Source organism: Olea europaea, unplaced genomic scaffold, assembly GCF_002742605.1.
Source record: "Olea europaea var. sylvestris unplaced genomic scaffold, O_europaea_v1 scaffold2146, whole genome shotgun sequence".
NCBI classification, from domain to species: domain Eukaryota; kingdom Viridiplantae; phylum Streptophyta; class Magnoliopsida; order Lamiales; family Oleaceae; genus Olea; species Olea europaea.
In genome coordinates, this window is record NW_019239435.1 from 141,972 (window position 1) to 165,280 (window position 23,309).

A 23,309-nucleotide genomic window follows, 5' to 3' on the forward strand; every position below is an offset into this window, starting at 1 on the left:
TAATTCTGCCATATTGGGGGGTAATTGTTGACATGCTAAAAGTGCAGCTCAATTCGAATAATCCAAAGAATGAAGCCCAATTGGGTAATTCAGGATGAAAGCCCAAATAGGGTTATTAATGAATGCAGTGGAAGCCCACGAACGCGGTTACACCATCGCCCAAACTTACAAGACACCCAAGATCTGAGCGAATGAAGTGCCTTGCAGTCGCCCAGAGTTATAACCCGTTCTCGCCCAAACCTTCGAATCGCCCAGGATCTTAGCAAACATAAGGTATTATAGTAATCCAAAAGTACAGTTATTGAAACAGTTATTGGGTAATCTTATCAGGTCCCACGATTCAAGAAGTTCAGTTGAAGACGGTTGGACGACAAAGAGTAGTGGCAGCATTTAGAGACGGCAGTTCCATGATAAGTTGGCCACCATGAAGAAAGTGGGCAGTTATAAAGCAATTGAGCAGTTTTTAAGCGGTTGATCACAAAGAGAGCATCAAGGGAATATAAAAGGTAGAAAAGACATAAAACAAAAGACCCCGAATCAAACACTCTCAAACAGAGAATATATAACTTCAATTTCTTAGTTTAGATTTAAGCTTTTTTTTCAATACTCGCGTGCTTGCGCCCCTTGGAGGCATTTTGTTTAAGTTCCAATTGTAAAGTTATTGCCAATAAAACACCCATTTTTGGGACTTTGTCTCAAGAGGTTTGTTCCTTACACAATCATCTGATCCCTTTTTAATTGTTAGCGACTACCCACGCGAAACAGTGACATTTTTATCAATAGTGCTATACGTACATGAAAGAAATCACAAAACTTGTGCAGGTATTCAGAAAAAGTGGCGTGGCTAAGGGGAAAAAAAGGGTAAACAGTAAAGAAAGAAAAAGGGGAAAGACTTACCTAGTTATTTCTTTTCCTTCCATTTTCCCCTAAAAACCTGGCAGAGAAGCCCGTTACTCACCTTTCTCCATCTCCAGCCAACTTTCGACTACCCGACCAGTGTTCATGTCCGGCCATAGTGTAATCATGAAAGCCCAACAAAACACGAAATCCCACCACAGTTCTCTCATGCATCGTGACATTGTAAACCTTAATCCTCAAATCCAGATACACAGTTGGTCGAAACTCCCACTCGCCATTGTTGACCACTTTAAGAGTCCAACTGAAGCGTGAAGAAGCAACATCCATTTGATTTCAGAAGTTCGAGCAAGGAGTAGTTAGCGTGCAAATGGACGGCCTGTTCAAAAGAAAATTCGAAAATCTCTTCTTTTTCTTCATTTTTCTGTTAAGGGTGATTTTAATAGTGCGAAGATGATTTTCAGAATATGTGGAAGTGTGGGTTTGTGTGGTTTTTGTGGGTTGTTACATACAAAGATTAGGTATGCTTTATCTTAGCTTGGTCTAAGGATGGCTGTGAAAGAATTGTTAGTCGATTGCTCTTGATGTTCCACAGAGTCGAGAGGAACTGAAGAATTAAAACTCACGTTGCAACAAGAAATTCACTGCATTGTGGAAGAATCTTTTAGTCTTGTAAATGTTTAGCAGCAGGCGTGGTGATGGTTTTGCCCGGATTCATGTTAAGAATTTTACTTCAGTGATGTGCATTCCTGTAGAATGTATAATGGATGTAATGTGCATTCTTGGTAAGAATTTTAATTCAATTGAAATGTCAAGATGTTGTGCCTTCTGGTTTTAATGCACCCATCACCTTATGCTTAAAATGGTGTTGAATGAAAATTTTCAACTTAAATTGGTGAAAAAATCAAGGCAATCTTCACAAAAGATGAGTAAATGACCTCACCAATACATAAACATTTGTTCATAAACATTAGGATATGCAAATCAAAGCAATCGCCAATACATTAATTTTAGCAAGTTGGCCAAGAAAATTCATACACACTAGAAGGCTCTGTACACCACCAAATACCAATATATATCAACACATTGATAGGTTTTAATTGATCAACAAGCTAAATCATCATAGTGGAGAATCTCCATTTCTACTTCCTTTCCAGGCTCAACAATTTCTTCTTCTTCCATAGTCGACATCTTGCTCCTCCTTATAACTTCCTCAAGTGTAATTGGAGAGGGTTTCTTTGTCCTCGTTATCTACAAAGTCTACAGTCTCAACAACAACAAAATCATGCCAATAATCATTGCCATCTGCAGCATCTCTTCATCTTTAGTTCTTGTCTCAAGACATTCTAGTCTTCTCCCAGTTGGTGAATTTCTTCTCAATTCACAGAGAATCGAGAAGTGAAATGAAATGGGTTTGGGAGTGCAGGTGGTGTCGGCGTCAGCCAGTGGTGACGGTGAGTGCTTGGCGTGGGAGCTTAAGGCCACTCACGGTTGCGTAAATATTGGGGAAAAAATTGGAGCACGAATGGATTTTTGTTTTTTTGGCGAAGACTACAGATTTTCTGCTCCCACTCGAATATTTTTATTCAAGTGAGCCCATTCATGTGAGTGGGAGGACACCATTATGTACTTCAAATTATGTACAATCATCTTTATCCCGAAAAGCCTAGTGTACGTAAGGTATTATTCTATTTTTATATACAAATAGTAAAATCATTTGAGCCTGTTTGGGCTCGATTTTTTTACCCAAAAAATTAAATTTTTGACTGTTATTTTACTACTTCAGTAGTCATATTTGACTTTTTCTCTTATAGATGGACCCCACTTTTCTCCTAACGGTCAAAAGATCAATTCTCAAAATCACTCCCAAACAGACTCTTTATTTTGTATGCTCCTTGGGGTGTGTGGAAGCCACTTTGGGCAGGAGCCCATGACTTCTTGGGCTTATTTTCAAATACTAGGCCTTGCTCCATTTAACGCCATTGGCGGGAATTCAGAAACAGAGATAAAATTTCACGCAGAAAATTCAGAAAAATTCCACTGAAATTGCCAAAATATTCACAGAATATGAGCGATGGAGAAATTCTCTCCCGTTCTTCCTCAATCCCACTTGACATTAACTCCCTTCGAAGGTTCCATTTTCGCACACACCTATAGATAAATACATATTTTTACATCTATATACGAATATACGTATCTATTTATATATTTATTTTTCTACTTATACAGTTTTGATTTAATTTGATTACAGTCGAATTGGGGAGCTCAGAGGTTTTTATGAAAATTCGTATAATGGCGCTGAAAATAGCCTGGAGGAGACGGATAAATTACTGAAGGAGTGTGCTCATGAGCTTGAGGTAAATAACTCGAATCCCATGTCCTGAATCGCCATTTCTGTAAAATTCAGATATGTAGTGTTTCAGTATTCACATTTTTAGGCGAAATTTCAACGGGATATATTTTGCAGAAGAAAATCAATCAAGTAGTCTCGGAGTCTTTGCAATTAAGCTTGTTACCAGATGAAGACCTAGGTAATAAAGGATTTATTACTAATTATAATTTTTTTGTGGGGTTTTCTGGTAATGTTGAATAATAAGTGGTGTATATTTAGGTGATCTTTTTCAGCGTTTAAAGACTGAACTAAGTGCAGTGGAGGGTGAAAATGCGAAAATTGATAGTGAAATCGATGAGCTTACGAGGATATATATGGAAGGTGGGATTTTTATGAGGTTATAATTACTACCGCTGTCCCATTATTATTATTATCAGAACTTCACTTATAGCATTGACTTGTCTATATCGTGGAAGATATTGTATGCCATTTATTTATTTACATGTAGCTTGTGCCTTTCATGCTATAAAGAAATAACTTTGTTGGAAACTAAGAAGTATTGAAAAATGCTGGAACATTCATATTTGTAGCTTTCACAAAAACTGACACTCACAAGCATTCTAATTGTGACAATAGCAACGGACAGGGAGAATCTTGCTGTGATTGCTATAAAATTGATTATTTCATGGTACTTAATTTTATTGGTTATTCTTAATAAGCACATTGTTATTGCTATTGCTGTTACAATACTGTGGTAGATGATTAATGTTTTTCATGTTGCAGATTATAGCAATTTGGGCAGTGAGCTAGAGGGAATAAACTGTTCACTGAATTTCATTGAATCGCAGGTTCGTGCATTTACTCCAAATATTGACCATGCTTGATAAGTAATTCTTCGACGTCAAAGAGCAATTGCAGTTTATTTATGTATTGAAACATTGGTTTTGGTTGGTTATCCTGACATAAAGTAAGAAGGATTCACAATTGATTAAGTAGGGGAAGGAAGGCCTAGTTCAGTTCTGTTTTTCAGAAAACAATTTTGGTTCTTTTCATAGAGGACCAAGTGGTTCTCCGGAAAGAAGATTACAGAACCGGGCTGATTTGGTTTGGTTGTGGTCAGATCCAGTCCATTTCAAATGGTTGTGGACTGGATTGAACTTTTATTTACATTAAATTACAAAATATGTTATATTTGCAGAGGTCAGGTCTCAACAATTCGCCTCTCTCCGTTCTCCATAAATGCATTTGTTTATTGGATTTTTCATCTGTGATACGTTCATATGGTGCCACCTCTAAAAATGTACCTTTCATTCTATTTCAAGCTTCTAATGTATTAAAAATTTGTTTAACACCTTTTGGAATGATGCCTCATCACTTGGAAATTCCTAATCTACTGGACAAAAAAAATTACTCAGCACAATGTGATAAATATTATAGTAGAAGTGCTACACAGATATGTTTAATGTGAATTGAAATTAAACCTTGTTTCTTGCTTCCCCACCGTTAGTGCGAATCTTTCCAGTTCGTACCGCTCTTGATCATACATATTCTTTTGCATGGAAGACATAACCGAGAATTACTATACCACATTTTACTCCATTTTCAATAAAACAGCGAAGAAATATATAAAAAGGAAAAATGCAAATCAAATGATATACAGAAATCAAAATCAGAAGTCAATGGCCATTCTTCTCTGCTTTCAAATCTTAATACTTCCAGTCATTTACTGATCCCTTTACATCTTAGTTTCGGGTCCTCAAATTTTCATTCAACTAGAGATAATTTAGAATGTATATTAGGAGGTAAAGGTAGCCAACTTTTTCAAAGAGGAAATGCAATCAATCTACTTATTAACAATATCCTGAAAAGCACTAATGACTCTTCTATTCTCATTGCAAGAAATCATCCCAACACCAACTGTATGCAACCTCATCTCACCTTCAAATAAAGGTCCACAAGTTTTAAGAGCTCCCAATTTTTTATTTATTTTTATTCATCACACACCAAACATTGACGAAGTAATACATCTGTATGACACGAGCCAGCTGGGTTGGTAGGTGGTTAGAAGATAATATGTGAGGGTACCAAGAGAATTGAAAGTTGCGAAGAGAGAATGCTATGGGAATTGGGAGGGGTGAGATCAGAAATGAAATTTAGGGCTCTGGGAATTGCTTTTATGTTATATTCTGGATAAGGTGAGTACAATTGCACTGAACAATCAAATATGTAACCAATTTGGTTTTTGGTTCTACAAAAAGAAAAGAAAAGAAAAAAAACGAGAAATGGACCGATCTAGCCCGTTCTTGGTGTCACAGAACAAAATTTTAGTTTTTATTGTCCGGTTATAGGGGATTTTGCCCACCTCTATGGTTTTCTCTTTTGTATGCCAGTTTTGTTGTGCAACAATGGAAATATGGTTCTAGTCCCCGTTTGGCCCCCATTTCTTAGGAAATGAAATGGATGGAATAGTGTTTTTTTGAACAATGAGTGGTTGAAAAAAAAAGTTTTCGATTTACGTATAATATTATTTTGTATATGATTGTGTGGTTAAAAATAGGAGAGAGAAAAATATAATGTAAGGGAATGAAAATTAATGGGGGCCAAGCGGGAGCCTAGTAAATCATTATGACTTCGGATTTTTTTTCCCCGTTCTCATATATGGAAGTTTGATTTGTGCCATAGAAATTACATTATTGTTAAGGGTTTATTTGGTGAGTGAAACTAAGCCCACGATTGGCCCCCATTTTCTTTTTTTTTTTTTATCTCTTATTTTAAACCCGCAATCTTCCATAAAATAATATTACATGTAAATTGAAGACTTTTCATTCTTTTTTAACCATAAATTCTTTAAAAAAAAAAAAAAAAAAAAAAAAAAACTATTCCAACCTTTAAAAATTGGAAAAAATGGGGGCGAAATGGGGGCTAAAATTCAAAATGTTATTTCCTAAGATATGGAAATAAGTTGGAGAATTCCAAATTGCAAATGAGTTTTCAGAGTTTGGCCCCCATTCAAAATAGAATTCAGTCCTCTCATTAGAGGGGGGAACATGCTGAATAAATTGTACTATATGTTATAAGGATAATTCATTTCTTAGAGTTAATTAATTCCTTCCCTGAATATGTACAAAGTCTCATGGCCAAGGGTGGATTTAGTATGGGGGCAGTGGGGTCAGTTGCCCCCACACTCAACTCCCAATGCTTTCATTCTTATTTTAAATTCCTCGTAGTTATTGATTTTGCCCCCACAATTAAAATTTTGTACTTCAAGATTTTGCCCCCACAACTCTACAATCCTAGGTCCTCCCCTAGTCATGGCTTGTACTATTCTCAAAAGATAAAAGTTAGTTCCTTAAACAACTATATTTCTTGGATATTCTATTCCTTATCTATATGCGCCTTAGCATTTATTTCATCCATAATCTGCTGTTAATTTTGTTAGATATTTACTATGTTGTCATGTATTGCAGAGCCTTGAGAAAGCAAAAAGCGATATGCTTACAGATTGCTGTGACCAAACAGAGGATGAAACAAACATGTCTGCACACAAAGACACAAAATTTAAGGTTCACCCACACCTATGGGTCTTGATATTTCTATGATTTTGTAATTAAGATCCAAGATATAGCTTTTGAAAATGGAGTTTAACACCGAAAGATTAGACCAGGAAGTATGTATCGAGATCTGATAAATAATGAACTTAGTGCTCCTAATACGGGGCTGTGTGTATGTGTTGCTATAATATCAAATCCAAAACTTTTTCTTATTTTTTAACTACACATTCTCTATTAATCTACTATTCCAAAATGCATTCTTAGATTATAAGGGGGCTCAAACATGTGCTATTATGTCTTATTATGATTTATAACGTACCATTATCGTTTATACATCTGGAAACTAAAAACTTTTGGTGGTTTGTGAGTGAGAGGGTAGGTTTTTCGGGGTTCTAGAACTTTTTCCTGTTCGTTTCAATATATTTCTGTTGGAAAGAATTGTTTCATGAAATTATATTCTTAATTAATCCCATTTCTTAGTATTTTTCTCTGTTGGCATGTGAAATCCATTTGTTGAGTAAAATATCTGACCTCTGACCTTTGACCTTTTTTTGTTTTCCTTTAAGATGCTGGAACTCAGTCATCAGATTGAGAATAACAAGATGACACTGAAGTCATTGCAGAATCTAAACTGCATTCTTGAGAGGTTTTCTGTCTGCTCAGAAAATTTAAGAATATTCGTTTTCCCTGATTTCTCTGACAGCTTGATATATATATCTTGTGCAGGTTTGAAGCTGTAGAAAAATTCGAAGATGCATTGACAGGTGTTAGAGTAATTGAATTTGAAGAAAACTGCATTAGATTGTCGCTGAAGACATACATTCCAAATTTTGAAAGCATTATTAGCCAGCAAAAGATAGAAGGTGCCATCGATCCATTAGAACTGAATCATGAATTGATAGTAGAAACTGTAGATGGAACCTTGGAACCAAAAAATGTTGAGGTGAGGCTGCTTTTAAAGTTTTGTGAAATGGAAGAAGTTTAAACTTATTATTGGTTGTCACTCTACAGGATTTCAGAAATAGGTTCATTACTTCACAGAACTTACTTGAAACTATTGGAGCATGATCTAATAAAGAACATTAAAATCCCTTTAAATTTGATAATATTGAAATATTAAATAGCATTGAACTGACGTTTTCTTCAATAGCAGGTTCTTAAGAGATGGACCACCCTGGGAAAAATTTTCACGTTCCTTTCCTTAAATCCAGATGTCAGATTATTCTGTCATCTATATTTATTCCCTTTTTACCTTAAAATATTCATTATGACTTCTTGATTGTCAGACATTTGGATATTTAGCCTTTTTATCACAGGGTTTCTGTAAACCTCCAATCTTCTATGCTTTGCTCATGGCATGTCTGCTATTGGCATAGAAGTAAAACATTCTAGTAGATATGTAATCTGCAAAAAGCAAAGTGTTAATTGCATTAAGTCTGTTTCTTTAGTGGCGGCTTGGTTACCTAATACTCCATGGCATCTAATTGGCTTGCTGCAATATGATACAGTTAAATTAAATACCATCTTAATACGATAGGATATCATGCTATCATCCTATAGTTGAAAGACTTGTACTAGCGTTCATTATATATCAAGACAAGTTTTTAACTTTAAAGTGTCTGTAAAACACAAATTGTCTTCAGGGAATATCCCAAAAGCTGGTAAAATAGAAACCCAAAAACCCTTGGTGTGATTATTTATGTCAAGTGATAATTATAAACTTTAATGTTGCATCTTCTATTTTGTACTGTTTCTGCATGTTTTTTATTTTTATTTTTTTTAACTCCAATCAAAGACACGCAATTCTCAGTATATTACCTTAATTTCATTGTTATCTGAGTAGTTATAGTGTTTTCATATTTCCATTTTGACTTGTGCAGATTTTCCCAAATGATGTATACATAGGCGACATTGTTGACGCTGCGAAATCGTTCAGGTTTTGTGTTCTTTGATTACTTTATATATGATTAAAGTTCTTCTATTCTCACAAAGCTGTAAATTTAAATGCGGACTAGAAACTTTTAGGGAAATCTAGATTGCTTCAAAGATCACAGTTTTTAATATACTAGATAGTTGAAACTCATGCAGGACTTAAGTACAAATGATAATATCATATAATTGGAAAAGTAGTTAGTCAATGGTGCAGCCTATGAATAGGATGATGATAATATCAATTGTTTTGGTGGCAACGATGCCAATGATTAGGATAAGGATGACAGTGGTGGTGGGATGGGAATAAATGATTCATTTCGTATTGAACATTTGGGTACTAGGACCAGTTTTTGTATGATGTGAAGAGTTTTTTGGCTTTTCCCCTTTTAACCCTTGAAAATGTTTTTAGAGAGAGCCCTATACCATTTTCTTTTGGTCTTGTTACATCCTTTGCCCACGACGAATGGAAGCAAGAGATAAATAATGCTTCCACCAGGTGGCCACACAGCCTGCCCTGCTGCCACAAGGTCCAAGACCACCATGATTTCATCCAAGTTTACATGACTGAACTAAAAAAGGAAAATACCACTACTGCTACTTCAACCACAAATGGGGAAGAAAAGAACCCATCATTTCAGCCAACAATCACTAACATGGTCACTGCACAAATAAACTCGACAGAGAGTGACCACCAAACCCTCCAAAACCCCATTATCTCCACCAGTGGCACAGCCTCCAAATCATCCTCGTTATTGTCCAAATAAGCACCATTACTATTATCACCTCCACACTACCAGTTTTACAATCAGACAAGAAATAGAAGATTGCCCTACAATGCTGCTACCTCACATAAGCACTGTTACCAGCAAAGCCAGCTAAGAATTCAATTATATTTGGTTCCCCCAAATTCCTAATAGCATCAGAAAAAAAGAAAAAGAAAATCCGATAAACATCAATTAAACCCATTTTTTAACACCCTAAAAAGGGAAGACTACCATTCTATGTTAAATGGAGAAACTTACCATCTTTGACCATTAAAGGTGGGAAGAGGTTGCAAAATGGTATCAATTTGAACATTATATTTTCAAATTTTCACTAAAGCCATGGGTTGCTAGTGGCATTATTGGTTGGCATTCACAGTGAAGTTTAATAAAGACAGATGTCTAGTCAAATACAATGTTATTGTCTGAACTGTAAGTGGTTAAGATTTGTGCAATGCATTTTAGTTTACAATAGCAGAAATGGATGATCAATATTACAAGAAAAATCTCCAGTTGAAAGTAGCTTTGATAGCTTTGTTTTGATTGCCATTCATTTTTATGCAAAGGCAAGGATGACCTTGATATAGAGATTTAGTATAGGAATATTCGATAGCTTGCACTATGATATAATCAGTGGCCTTAACAGTGAATGGTGAATCAAAATCCATATAATGGACTAACAACAGTTGAGGTAAAACTTTATATAATGAACTCGTACCCTACATAATTTTAGCTTCCAGTTTTCCACTCTTATTAACTCATCTCCTAGTATGGTTGGTTATTTGGATCCCATTCTTAATCCTAACTTGTGATGCGCTTTCTGTTACCCTCAAGGAGATCCTCAAATAAAAACAAATGGAACAAGAAATATTCAATTTTTTACGAACACCTGTGCAATTGCCTTCAGATTAATATGTGTCTTCCATCACAAGATTATAATAAGAATATAAGTGCAGGAAATACATATACTTTGGAAATTATAGTAAGGCATTCAAATTAGGGTCAGGGTTAGCTTCTAAAACTACATCAAGAGGCTTTTCCCCTAAGGTTTAATATCAACTCAAACTTTAGTCCACATCTTCTGTATCATTTTTGCCATGTAAGTTCTAATGCATAAATGTATAATTAATTAATGTTTATCCCTCCAAGGTTGAGCATTAAGACAACACACATCCAAATCCATGTCCAGCCTCTATGTTTCATATGCACGACTTCAATTGAAGAGTAGAATTTGCATGGTTTAACCATAAGAGCAAACAACCAGGGAACATAGAGGCTATGCATCAAAAGTTCATACTGAGATGCAATGAGGGTTCACCTTAAGCAAATATAACACTAGTGTTATTTTTCATCCAAAAAATAAATAAAAACCATATGCTTCATTCTTTGTTCATTTCGTTACTTGTAATTGGTTTTATTTCTCCTGGAAATTTGAATTATGTGGTGTCCAGGCAACTTTTTTCTCCATTGTCAGTCAACGACAACAGGTCTTCTTTGGAGTGGTTTGTAAGAAGGGTACAAGATAGAATTTCTCTTTTCTCACTTAGGCGATATGTGGTGAAGAGTGCAAATACGTCGAGGTCAGTCATTATCCGCACTTCATGTTTTATTGAAACTCTGCACTTCAAAATTGTGCAATTTCACTTAACTTTAGCTGTTTGATAGATTATATTATAACCTTGTACTGAACTTACGGAGGCTTCTGAATTTGACTTGCCTGAAAAGATTCTCTCCTAGTTAAATCACACATATTAATTGAAAATGAAAATATTTTGCAAATAAACATAAACTGTTGCAATTAGACAATTCATCTTTCAAATCAATGGACATTTAAGTTTTCATTTGATATGCAACCTATAAAGTTATAATGTCTATGCTGCGTGAGCAACCAAAAAAAAATAAAATCTATCTAGCTCTGAAAACTATAAAGTTAGAATAGCTGATGGATCCTTATCTACAGTAGTCGGTAAACTTGTAATTTGTTCTCCACCAGTAGACTTACTAAACGAAACTGGAATGCTACGATGCAAGCCTGCAGACACCTCCATGGATCCAACATGTAAAGTTGGAGTGAAAGGAAGCTCTCCAGTTGTCAAAGGAAGATACCTAAGACGTTTAGGAAAATTGATATATATTTCTCATACAAAGACCAAACTTTAGTTTCTCAGTAAGTGTGGTTAGGAAGTTCATGAATAACCGAATAGAGGACCGTCTTGATTCTGTATGTTGGATCCTCATATATCTAAAGATGACTCCAGTAAGGGCTTGTACTTTTGAAAAGTTACAAACAGGAATGTTGAAATATTTCCAAATGCCGATTGGGCTGGCTTACTTGCCCACAAAAGATCTACCTCTGATTATTGCACTTATGTGAAGGGGAATCTTATTATGCCCCTGTTTGACAACCATTACAACAACACTTTTTTTTCTCAAATTTATTTTCAATCATATATTCTCGCATATAATATTTTGCATGTAAATTTAAAACTTTTGCCTACTTTTAACCACATTCTCCATCTAATCACTATACCAAAACTCATTTTCCCCTAAAAATTCATTTTAATGGTTGTCAAACAGGGGCTACATGGTGAAGCAAGAAACATCATGTAGCTGCAAGAAGTGATGAGGCTGAATTCACGACTATGGCACACAATATATGAGAAGGAATGTTGCTGATAAGGTTACTTGAACTACTGAGAAGTCAATGAATATGTTATGTGGTAATCAAGCTGCAATAAGAATTGCAAAGAACCGAGTCCATCATGAGATATTAGCTAGATAGAAGGGTGCATCATGAGAACTATTATGCTAACTCCTTTGTAAAAATGTCCTGAGGTACTATACATCCATCTAGTACACAGTACATGCCCATGTACACCACAAACACTTACCTGTACAAGTAGTGCTACAACTTGTTCGTTGTTAAGTCATATTCTTGATCTAGAAGTAGCCAATTCTATGGTGCTTTACGTTTTTGTGTCTTAGAATTCTCATTCCTGTTTCTTTTTGTGCAATTTCTTGTTATTGATGCAGGCACTCCATCGAATACTTGGATAGAGAAGACATGATAGTAGCACATATGGTGGGTGGGGTTGATGCTTTCATAAAGTTGTCTCAAGGCTGGCCGTTCTTAAACTCAGCATTGGAATTAATATCACTCAAGAACTCGAGTCAGTCCTCAAAGGAAATTTCTTTGAGCTTCCTTTGCAAGATTGTGGTGAGTAGTCTCCCTGCTCTCTCTCTTAATCACGACATTTCATTGAACTGATGAAATAAAAATTGGTTTTGCAATTAAATTCCAATATTTGTTATTTTGAATGTTGATCAGGAAGTGGCAAACTCGTTGAATGCTAACTTGCGTCAGAACATATCGAGCTTTTTGGACAGTATAGAAGAAATACTGATGCAACAAATGCGCGAAGAGTTAGTGCCTCGAAGTGACTTTCTCAGTCATGCTCATTCATCATGCTACAAACTACTCTAGACTAGATGGATCTCCGCCTTTGCTAGTTAGTATCTTCTAGTTGTTATTACCGAATAACTTTTGTTAAATAAGCTTCATAATGAAATTTGAAGAAGACAACCAATTTACGTGTTTAGTTGTGTTGTTTGTTGAAGCAATTTATTTAAAAACCTATGTCATTTCGAGAGTTTACACATGACAACCTTGAAACTGCATTATAGTTGCTTCATTTCATCTTAAAGAAACAGCCTTTTTATGACATTCATGTTCGAGTTTAGGCAATGTGTCCAATAGCAAGAGAAATTATATAGTTGAATCTGCTTGTGGAATGCTGAATGCTATGTAAGTTAAATATCGGAGACTTTTATTGGATGATAGTCACAATAAAAATTGAAGCAGAGAATTATACAAGCTATACTATGTAAGATCAGAAGAAACCCTCAAAAGAATTGAGAAAACAAGAAGGTAAAGAATATAAACTACACAGATGTAGTACAGAGACCTAACTAATGCTCAAGCCTTAATATTTCCACACCTCTGGTTCCTTCGGGTGCCTTTTCCCCATGGGTATTCTTCCGGCGTTACACATTGTTAAGGATGTGCTCCCAATTGCCTGAATCTCAATAAGGGGCATATCAAATGAAAACATAGAATTATCCATCAACAATGAACTGGTCCTCTTGATTATCTCATCCAAGTTTACATGACTGAACTAAAAAAGGAAAATACCACTACTGCTACTTCAACCACAAATGGGGAAGAAAAGAACCCATCATTTCAGCCAACAATCACTAACATGGTCACTGCACAAATAAACTCGACAGAGAGTGACCACCAAACCCTCCAAAACCCCATTATCTCCACCAGTGGCACAGCCTCCAAATCATCCTCGTTATTGTCCAAATAAGCACCATTACTATTATCACCTCCACACTACCAGTTTTACAATCAGACAAGAAATAGAAGATTGCCCTACAATGCTGCTACCTCACATAAGCACTGTTACCAGCAAAGCCAGCTAAGAATTCAATTATATTTGGTTCCCCCAAATTCCTAATAGCATCAGAAAAAAAGAAAAAGAAAATCCGATAAACATCAATTAAACCCATTTTTTAACACCCTAAAAAGGGAAGACTACCATTCTATGTTAAATGGAGAAACTTACCATCTTTGACCATTAAAGGTGGGAAAAGGTTGCAAAAAGGTATCAATTTGAACATTATATTTTCAAATTTTCACTAAAGCCATGGGTTGCTAGTGGCATTATTGGTTGGCATTCACAGTGAAGTTTAATAAAGACAGATGTCTAGTCAAATACAATGTTATTGTCTGAACTGTAAGTGGTTAAGATTTGTGCAATGCATTTTAGTTTACAATTGCAGAAATGGATGATCAATATTACAAGAAAAATCTCCAGTTGAAAGTAGCTTTGATAGCTTTGTTTTGATTGCCATTCATTTTTATGCAAAGGCAAGGATGACCTTGATATAGAGATTTAGTATAGGAATATTCGATAGCTTGCACTATGATATAATCAGTGGCCTTAACAGTGAATGGTGAATCAAAATCCATATAATGGACTAACAACAGTTGAGGTAAAACTTTATATAATGAACTCGTACCCTACATAATTTTAGCTTCCAGTTTTCCACTCTTATTAACTCATCTCCTAGTATGGTTGGTTATTTGGATCCCATTCTTAATCCTAACTTGTGATGCGCTTTCTGTTACCCTCAAGGAGATCCTCAAATAAAAACAAATGGAACAAGAAATATTCAATTTTTTACGAACACCTGTGCAATTGCCTTCAGATTAATATGTGTCTTCCATCACAAGATTATAATAAGAATATAAGTGCAGGAAATACATATACTTTGGAAATTATAGTAAGGCATTCAAATTAGGGTCAGGGTTAGCTTCTAAAACTACATCAAGAGGCTTTTCCCCTAAGGTTTAGTATCAACTCAAACTTTAGTCCACATCTTCTGTATCATTTTTGCCATGTAAGTTCTAATGCATAAATGTATAATTAATTAATGTTTATCCCTCCAAGGTTGAGCATTAAGACAACACACAGCCAAATCCATGTCCAGCCTCTATGTTTCATATGCACGACTTCAATTGAAGAGTAGAATTTGCATGGTTTAACCATAAGAGCAAACAACCAGGGAACATAGAGGCTATGCATCAAAAGTTCATACTGAGATGCAATGAGGGTTCACCTTAAGCAAATATAACACTAGTGTTATTTTTCATCCAAAAAATAAATAAAAACCTTATGCTTCATTCTTTGTTCATTTCGTTACTTGTAATTGGTTTTATTTCTCCTGGAAATTTGAATTATGTGGTGTCCAGGCAACTTTTTTCTCCATTGTCAGTCAACGACAACAGGTCTTCTTTGGAGTGGTTTGTAAGAAGGGTACAAGATAGAATTTCTCTTTTCTCACTTAGGCGATATGTGGTGAAGAGTGCAAATACGTCGAGGTCAGTCATTATCCGCACTTCATGTTTTATTGAAACTCTGCACTTCAAAATTGTGCAATTTCACTTAACTTTAGCTGTTTGATAGATTATATTATAACCTTGTACTGAACTTACAGAGGCTTCTGAATTTGACTTGCCTGAAAAGATTCTCTCCTAGTTAAATCACACATATTAATTGAAAATGAAAATATTTTGCAAATAAACATAAACTGTTGCAATTAGACAATTCATCTTTCAAATCAATGGACATTTAAGTTTTCATTTGATATGCAACCTATAAAGTTATAATGTCTATGCTGCGTGAGCAACCAAAAAAAAATAAAATCTATCTAGCTCTGAAAACTATAAAGTTAGAATAGCTGATGGATCCTTATCTACAGTAGTCGGTAAACTTGTAATTTGTTCTCCACCAGTAGACTTACTAAACGAAACTGGAATGCTACGATGCAAGCCTGCAGACACCTCCATGGATCCAACATGTAAAGTTGGAGTGAAAGGAAGCTCTCCAGTTGTCAAAGGAAGATACCTAAGACGTTTAGGAAAATTGATATATATTTCTCATACAAAGACCAAACTTTAGTTTCTCAGTAAGTGTGGTTAGGAAGTTCATGAATAACCGAATAGAGGACCGTCTTGATTCTGTATGTTGGATCCTCATATATCTAAAGATGACTCCAGTAAGGGCTTGTACTTTTGAAAAGTTACAAACAGGAATGTTGAAATATTTCCAAATGCCGATTGGGCTGGCTTACTTGCCCACAAAAGATCTACCTCTGATTATTGCACTTATGTGAAGGGGAATCTTATTATGCCCCTGTTTGACAACCATTACAACAACACTTTTTTTTCTCAAATTTATTTTCAATCATATATTCTCGCATATAATATTTTGCATGTAAATTTAAAACTTTTGCCTACTTTTAACCACATTCTCCATCTAATCACTATACCAAAACTCGTTTTCCCCTAAAAATTCATTTTAATGGTTGTCAAACAGGGGCTACATGGTGAAGCAAGAAACATCATGTAGCTGCAAGAAGTGATGAGGCTGAATTCACGACTATGGCACACAGTATATGAGAAGGAATGTTGCTGATAAGGTTACTTGAACTACTGAGAAGTCAATGAATATGTTATGTGGTAATCAAGCTGCAATAAGAATTGCAAAGAACCGAGTCCATCATGAGATATTAGCTAGATAGAAGGGTGCATCATGAGAACTATTATGCTAACTCCTTTGTAAAAATGTCCTGAGGTACTATACATCCATCTAGTACACAGTACATGCCCATGTACACCACAAACACTTACCTGTACAAGTAGTGCTACAACTTGTTCGTTGTTAAGTCATATTCTTGATCTAGAAGTAGCCAATTCTATGGTGCTTTACGTTTTTGTGTCTTAGAATTCTCATTCCTGTTTCTTTTTGTGCAATTTCTTGTTATTGATGCAGGCACTCCATCGAATACTTGGATAGAGAAGACATGATAGTAGCACATATGGTGGGTGGGGTTGATGCTTTCATAAAGTTGTCTCAAGGCTGGCCGTTCTTAAACTCAGCATTGGAATTAATATCACTCAAGAACTCGAGTCAGTCCTCAAAGGAAATTTCTTTGAGCTTCCTTTGCAAGATTGTGGTGAGTAGTCTCCCTGCTCTCTCTCTTAATCACGACATTTCATTGAACTGATGAAATAAAAATTGGTTTTGCAATTAAATTCCAATATTTGTTATTTTGAGTGTTGATCAGGAAGTGGCAAACTCGTTGAATGCTAACTTGCGTCAGAACATATCGAGCTTTTTGGACAGTATAGAAGAAATACTGATGCAACAAATGCGCGAAGAGTTAGTGCCTCGAAGTGACTTTCTCAGTCATGCTCATTCATCATGCTACAAACTACTCTAGACTAGATGGATCTCCGCCTTTGCTAGTTAGTATCTTCTAGTTGTTATTACCGAATAACTTTTGTTAAATAAGCTTCATAATGAAATTTGAAGAAGACAACCAATTTACGTGTTTAGTTGTGTTGTTTGTTGAAGCAATTTATTTAAAAACCTATGTCATTTCGAGAGTTTACACATGACAACCTTGAAACTGCATTATAGTTGCTTCATTTCATCTTAAAGAAACAGCCTTTTTATGACATTCATGTTCGAGTTTAGGCAATGTGTCCAATAGCAAGAGAAATTATATAGTTGAATCTGCTTGTGGAATGCTGAATGCTATGTAAGTTAAATATCGGAGACTTTTATTGGATGATAGTCACAATAAAAATTGAAGCAGAGAATTATACAAGCTATACTATGTAAGATCAGAAGAAACCCTCAAAAGAATTGAGAAAACAAGAAGGTAAAGAATATAAACTACACAGATGTAGTACAGAGACCTAACTAATGCTCAAGCCTTAATATTTCCACACCTCTGGTTCCTTCGGGTGCCTTTTCCCCATGGGTATTCTTCCGGCGTTACACATTGTTAAGGATGTGCTCCCAATTGCCTGAATCTCAATAAGGGGCATATCAAATGAAAACATAGAATTATCCATCAACAATGAACTGGTCCTCTTGATTATCTCCTTCGACTCGTGCATCACCATGAACCATACCGTTTACATGGTGCAAGTTCTGAATCATCTGTGGTAAATAATGGCTGCTAGCTCCCGTGTGATCAGAGAGCCCCGTGGGATGACTAGTCCACTGTGAAACAATTCCAAGCAGCTGATTAGTAAGATTCTGTTGTTCATTAAGTATTCGAGCCTGAATCTGGCCCATTTCTGCTCTGTGTTGAGTTAGCATATCGTCGATCCTCTTCTTCCATTCTGATCTCCTTCGACTCAGTTTCTCTTCCCATTCCCGCCCATTTAACTCTTCCTCTCTTCTTCGCTCTCTCTCATCAGTCTCCCTCTTCATAGCTTCCCAGTCTTGATTTCTATGCCTCCTCAACTTCTGAGCTTTCTCCCTCTCTTCTCGATCTTTCTCCATTTCTTCCCATTTCCTCCCACGTTCACGCTCATTTTCCATGCGAAGATGCTCTCTCTGCTGCTTCTCCCGCTCTCTCTCCACCTCACGCTGCTCAAATCGAGTTTCCATCTCCCTCAAGTTCCCTAATTGATTAACAAGACATCCCCATGCACTCTTCTCTAACCCTTTTGCCACCTTTCTTTTCCTCGTATCTGATCCACTCGGTTCTATATCTTCACAAACAAATCCGTCATCTCCATCTTCTCTCATTGGTATATCACTTTTATTACCTCCATTATAATTCTCTTCACCCTCCTCTGCCTCATAGTCGAACTCCAAATCCATGGCCCCATTATCAACCCCATCAATCCCAGCTGCGAAATCCCCCTCAGCCGATTGTCCCAAATGCCCAAATTGTGCTATTTGGCCGCTCCCCTCGAAGCCTCCTCTATTCTCATTCACCTCTCCCACAGCCACCATCGAATCATTGCCGCCGAACATTAATGGCACATCCCCAAACACCTCCTTATACCTAAGAAAATTGGACCAGTGTGTCACCCCCTCCATCCAAACGAATTCCTCACTGCCTCCCACCAATGATTCAGGCTTCTTAATCTTCTGCTTCACCAAGGCATACTGGTGCCTCATGTTCTGCACTTTGGTTGACACATCTTTCCAAGTCCACAGCCACGGGTACGTGGCCGGGTCTCGGACATGGTGAACTGAATTCACATGTAAAGCAATGGGCTTGTATTTTTTCTCTCGAGTTTTCATCTTAACCAAAGTCCCATTACACGCCATCTCACCATACTTGTCTATTAAAGTCCTTTCCTCAGCCTCAGTCCACTTCTTTCTTCGGGGTTGAGGCATCATCCCTTAGAACAAACTAAAAACAATCAAGAACTGAATAAAATCTCAAGAACCTAAGATCAAGATTCTTAACCCTAACAAATGATTGTATAAGCAGATTCCTCCATATGTACGAAGAATCAAGAAAACGGTTAAGAGATGACCTCGGGAGAAATGGCTTCAATGGTGTCTTGAAATTGGATTGAACTGAAACTGGCCCCAGGGTGGGCGGTGAAGAATATCGGGAAAGTTGGGGGAATTTGTGATGAGGGAGAAAGTGGACTGTGCTTTCATCGTGGAGTGGAAAAGGGAATCAATATATTTGGCAGTGGCAAAATTGGAAAATAATTTTTGTGTCCAAAAGTTTGGAGTTAATTGTTCCAATGGTCACTGAACTTTGATTCATGTCTTTTATTGGTCACTGAAATTTAAAATGTTAAGTTATGATCACTGAACTTAGGTTTATATTTTCGATTGCTCACTAAAGTTTTAAATGTCGAGTTTTGGTCACTAAACTTTGAAAAATATTGTACATTACTCACTGAATTTTGAAAAGTACTGTACATCACTCACTGTAAAATTGATATTTTTCAAAATTCAACAGTTATGCTAGTGAGTAAAGTACAATATATTTCAATGTTCAGTGGTCAAAACTCGACATTTTAAATTTCAGTGAGCAATCTAAGATATAGACCTAAGTTTAGTGAGCAATCGAAGACATTGACCTAAGTTCATTGACTAAAACTTGACATTTTAAACTTCAGTGACCAATTAAAGACATCGATCAAAGTTCAGTGACCATTGGAACAATCAACTCAAAAGTTTGAATGTGTGTATATGGTCGAGTTTGTTTCAAAAACAGTCATTGAAGTTCAAGTGAGATTCAAATTGGTCGCTAAAGTATTTTTATGACATATTTAGTCATCAAAGTTACTTACCATTACATTATTGGACACTTATCTCTTGTCAATATTACAATATCGTCAAAATAAATTGTAATTTCTAGAAGAAACAGCTTAACGTTGCCAAAAATTTCAGATTGCCCTCTTTTATCCTAACTTTATTTTCCTTAAATTATTATACAATTAAAAGGTCTGAGCTGAAATAAGAGGCCAGTTCGAAGGAATTGATTGTATTAATGGTTGTTAATTTTTTTGAAGGTTTAATTGTGACTACGTTGAATGTGGCGTAACAATGTTGATCAGGCTAATAAATTGATCAATTATGTAACATTATTTAACTTTAATCACTAAATTTGACGTAAAAATACTTTGATAATCGACTTGAAATTATGTTTCAAATTTAATGACCATTAGTCAAATTATCTCTATATAGTCTATCATGACAAAGTATAATAATTTATTTTGATTAATCCAAATCTTTTTTAAGCTAGATAATATAATTTATTAATGAAAATTAATCCTTGGTTTTTCTTGACATTTTGTGTACATAATTAAATTACAATTTCTTAGTTTTTCATTCGAAATTTAAATTTCTTGAACTTTTACCAATTTTAATTTAATTAATGAATAGCTGTAACTAATTAGTACAATGTGCTGACGCATTATGGCTGGAAAAGAATCTGATTGCCTATGGGCGAAAAAGGACAGATAATATTATTTCAAATTTAATAATTTGGGAATATTCTAACTGCTGTTTCCCATTTCCACTATTCTTGTGAAGAACTATATGTGGAAGAAATGGGTTACTAGTCTCTTTAATATTATGAGTCTTAAACCTCTCAATTATTTTATCAACATAATGAGTTTGAGATAAGACTACTCCATTTGATGTTCTAGATATCTTTATTCCTAGAATCACGTCTGCTTCACCCATATCTTTCAAGTCAAAGTTATTGGTAAGTATATTCTTTGTTCTATTGATGACTTCTATATTAGTCCCTAATATAAGCATGTCATCAACATACAAACATACGAGTACGTATGCCTTTTCAAATTTTTTCGAATATAAGCATTTGTCACATTCATTTATGATGAATCCATTCCTAATCATGACGCTGTCAAACTTTTCGTGCCATTGTTTAGGAGCTTGCTTCAAATCGTATAAGGACTTAACTAGTTTGCAAACTTTGTTTTCTTGTCCTTTCACTATGAAATCTTCTGGCTGTTCCATATATACTTCTTCGTTTAAATCACCATTCAGGAATGCAGTTTTAACATCCATTTGATGTGTTTGTAAGTAGTACAAGGTTGCAATAGCAATTAAAACCCGAATAGAAGTAATTCTTGTTACTGGAGAATATGTGTCAAAGAAATCAATTCCTTCTTTCTGACGATATCCTTTTGCAACCAGTCGAGCCTTGTATTTGTCTATTGAACCATCAGATCTTAACTTTCTTTTAAAGATCCATTTGCATCCTATTGGTTTAGTTCCCTTAGGAAGATCAACCAATTGCCAAGTATTATTATTCATAATAGATTCAATTTCACTATTTAATCTTCAAAGAATTCAGCATCTCGAGATTCAAAATTGTATTGACATGAATGTCACTTATATCAGATTTATGCACAAGAAATCTGTACGCACTACTATTTATTGCATATCCGATAAAAATGCAATCAATAGTTTTAGGACCTAACTTAATCTTTTTGGGAGGTGGAATAGCCACTTTAGCTAGGCACCCCCACACTTTTAAGTATTTATAGGAAGGCATTCTACCTTTCCATAACTCATAAGGTATCGTACCAGTTTTCTTATGGGGAACTCTATTCAGAATAAAGTTAGCAGTTAGCACTGCTTCCCCCCACAAGTTTTGTGGTAATCCAGAACTTATAAGCATAGCATCAACCATGTCTTTTAGAGTTCTATTTTTCCTCTCGGCAATCCCATTTTGCTGCGGAGTATACGGGGCTGTTGTTTGGTGAATAATACCAAACTTAGCACATAATTCATCAAACATGGACGAATCATATTCACCACCTCTATCGGATTTTAATACCTTAATTGTTTTTCCAAGTTGATTTTCAACTTCGTTTTTGTAAGTAACAAATGCATTCAATGCTTCGTCTTTGCTACTTAATAAATAAACTTGGCAATATCTACTGTGATCATCTATAAACGTGATAAAGTATTTTTTACCACCTCGAGTCTGAACAAATTTTAGATCACAAATATCGCTGTGTATTAAACACAACGGTTCACTACTCCTTTCAATTGTGTTAAAAGGTTTTTTAGTAAATTTTGCTTCAACACAAATTTCACATTTATGTTTATCTTCGGAGTCAAGTTTAGGTATAAGACCTAAACCTACAAGTTTTCTTAAGGAAGCACGATTTACTTGTTCTAATCTGCTATGCCATAAATTCGAAGATTCAAGCAAGTAAACAGAAGCATTAGTTTTATTGATAACTTGTGGATACAGATATGTGAATTTTTTGTCCACTACAACAGCATTGGCCTTAAATAGACCATCAAGTAAATAACCCTTCCCAACATACATGCCCCCCTTAGTAAGTACAAATTTATCAGATTTAAACACCATTTTAAATCCTTTCTTACTAAGAATAGCTCCTGAAATCAAGTTCTTTCTGATATCTGGGACATGTACAACTTCATTAAGCGTCAGTTCCTTCCCCGATGTGAATTTCAGAATAACCTTTCCAATCCCTTCAATATTGGATGTTGTAGAATTTTCCATGTAAAGACACTCATTATGATTCAAGGTCTTATATTCAGCGAATAGACCCTTATCTGCACAGATGTGATGAGTGGCTCTTGTGTCCAACCACCAATCCTTGGCATTAGATACCAAATTAACTTCAGAAACAACAGCAGATAAGTTGATGTCTTCAACATCCGTAGAAATTTTATCCACTTCGGTTATATTGGCTTGGGGCGGTTTCTTTTTCTGCATATCCTTCTTTTTGCTTCGACAGTCTTTAGCCCGATGTCCCGGCTTCCCGCAAGTATAACAGTTGCCTTTGAACCGTTTTGCATTGTTAACTTTTTCTTTGTCCATAGATGAGCCAGAACGCTTCCTTTTCTTGTTCTTAGAACCCGAGTCTTCCACCATGTTAGCTTTTGCTTCCATGATGCGGACATTATTCTTCTTTTCTGCAGCCCGGTTGTCTTTTTCAATGCGAAGTCGAACAATTAGATCCTC

At 35.7% G+C, this 23,309-nt stretch overlaps 3 protein-coding genes across 3 annotated transcripts; 2 read left to right on the forward strand and 1 right to left on the reverse strand.

The window, feature by feature from the left end:
* Positions 1–2,847: 2,847 nt before the first annotated feature.
* LOC111380444 lies at positions 2,848–13,123 on the forward strand. Its single transcript, XM_023004011.1, has 12 exons — positions 2,848–2,987; positions 3,107–3,212; positions 3,323–3,386; positions 3,467–3,568; positions 3,971–4,035; positions 6,655–6,750; positions 7,305–7,384; positions 7,465–7,681; positions 8,619–8,674; positions 10,883–11,011; positions 12,465–12,648; positions 12,760–13,123. The coding sequence occupies exons 1-12, from the start codon at positions 2,923–2,925 to the stop codon at positions 12,913–12,915; spliced, it is 1,320 nt and encodes a 439-aa protein (XP_022859779.1). The 5' UTR covers positions 2,848–2,922; the 3' UTR covers positions 12,916–13,123.
* A 114-nt stretch (positions 13,124–13,237) lies between these two features.
* On the reverse strand, positions 13,238–19,489 carry LOC111380445 (intersectin-1-like). The gene is made up of 2 exons (XM_023004015.1): positions 17,950–19,489; positions 13,238–13,582 (listed from the first exon to the last, which is right to left on the reverse strand). Exons 1-2 carry the CDS (start codon positions 19,208–19,210, stop codon positions 13,548–13,550), a joined length of 1,296 nt encoding a protein of 431 aa, XP_022859783.1. The 5' UTR covers positions 19,211–19,489; the 3' UTR covers positions 13,238–13,547.
* On the forward strand, positions 14,873–17,517 carry LOC111380446. Its single transcript, XM_023004016.1, has 3 exons — positions 14,873–15,378; positions 16,832–17,015; positions 17,127–17,517. The coding sequence occupies exons 1-3, from the start codon at positions 15,173–15,175 to the stop codon at positions 17,280–17,282; spliced, it is 546 nt and encodes a 181-aa protein (XP_022859784.1). The 5' UTR covers positions 14,873–15,172; the 3' UTR covers positions 17,283–17,517.
* Positions 19,490–23,309: the final 3,820 nt, after the last annotated feature.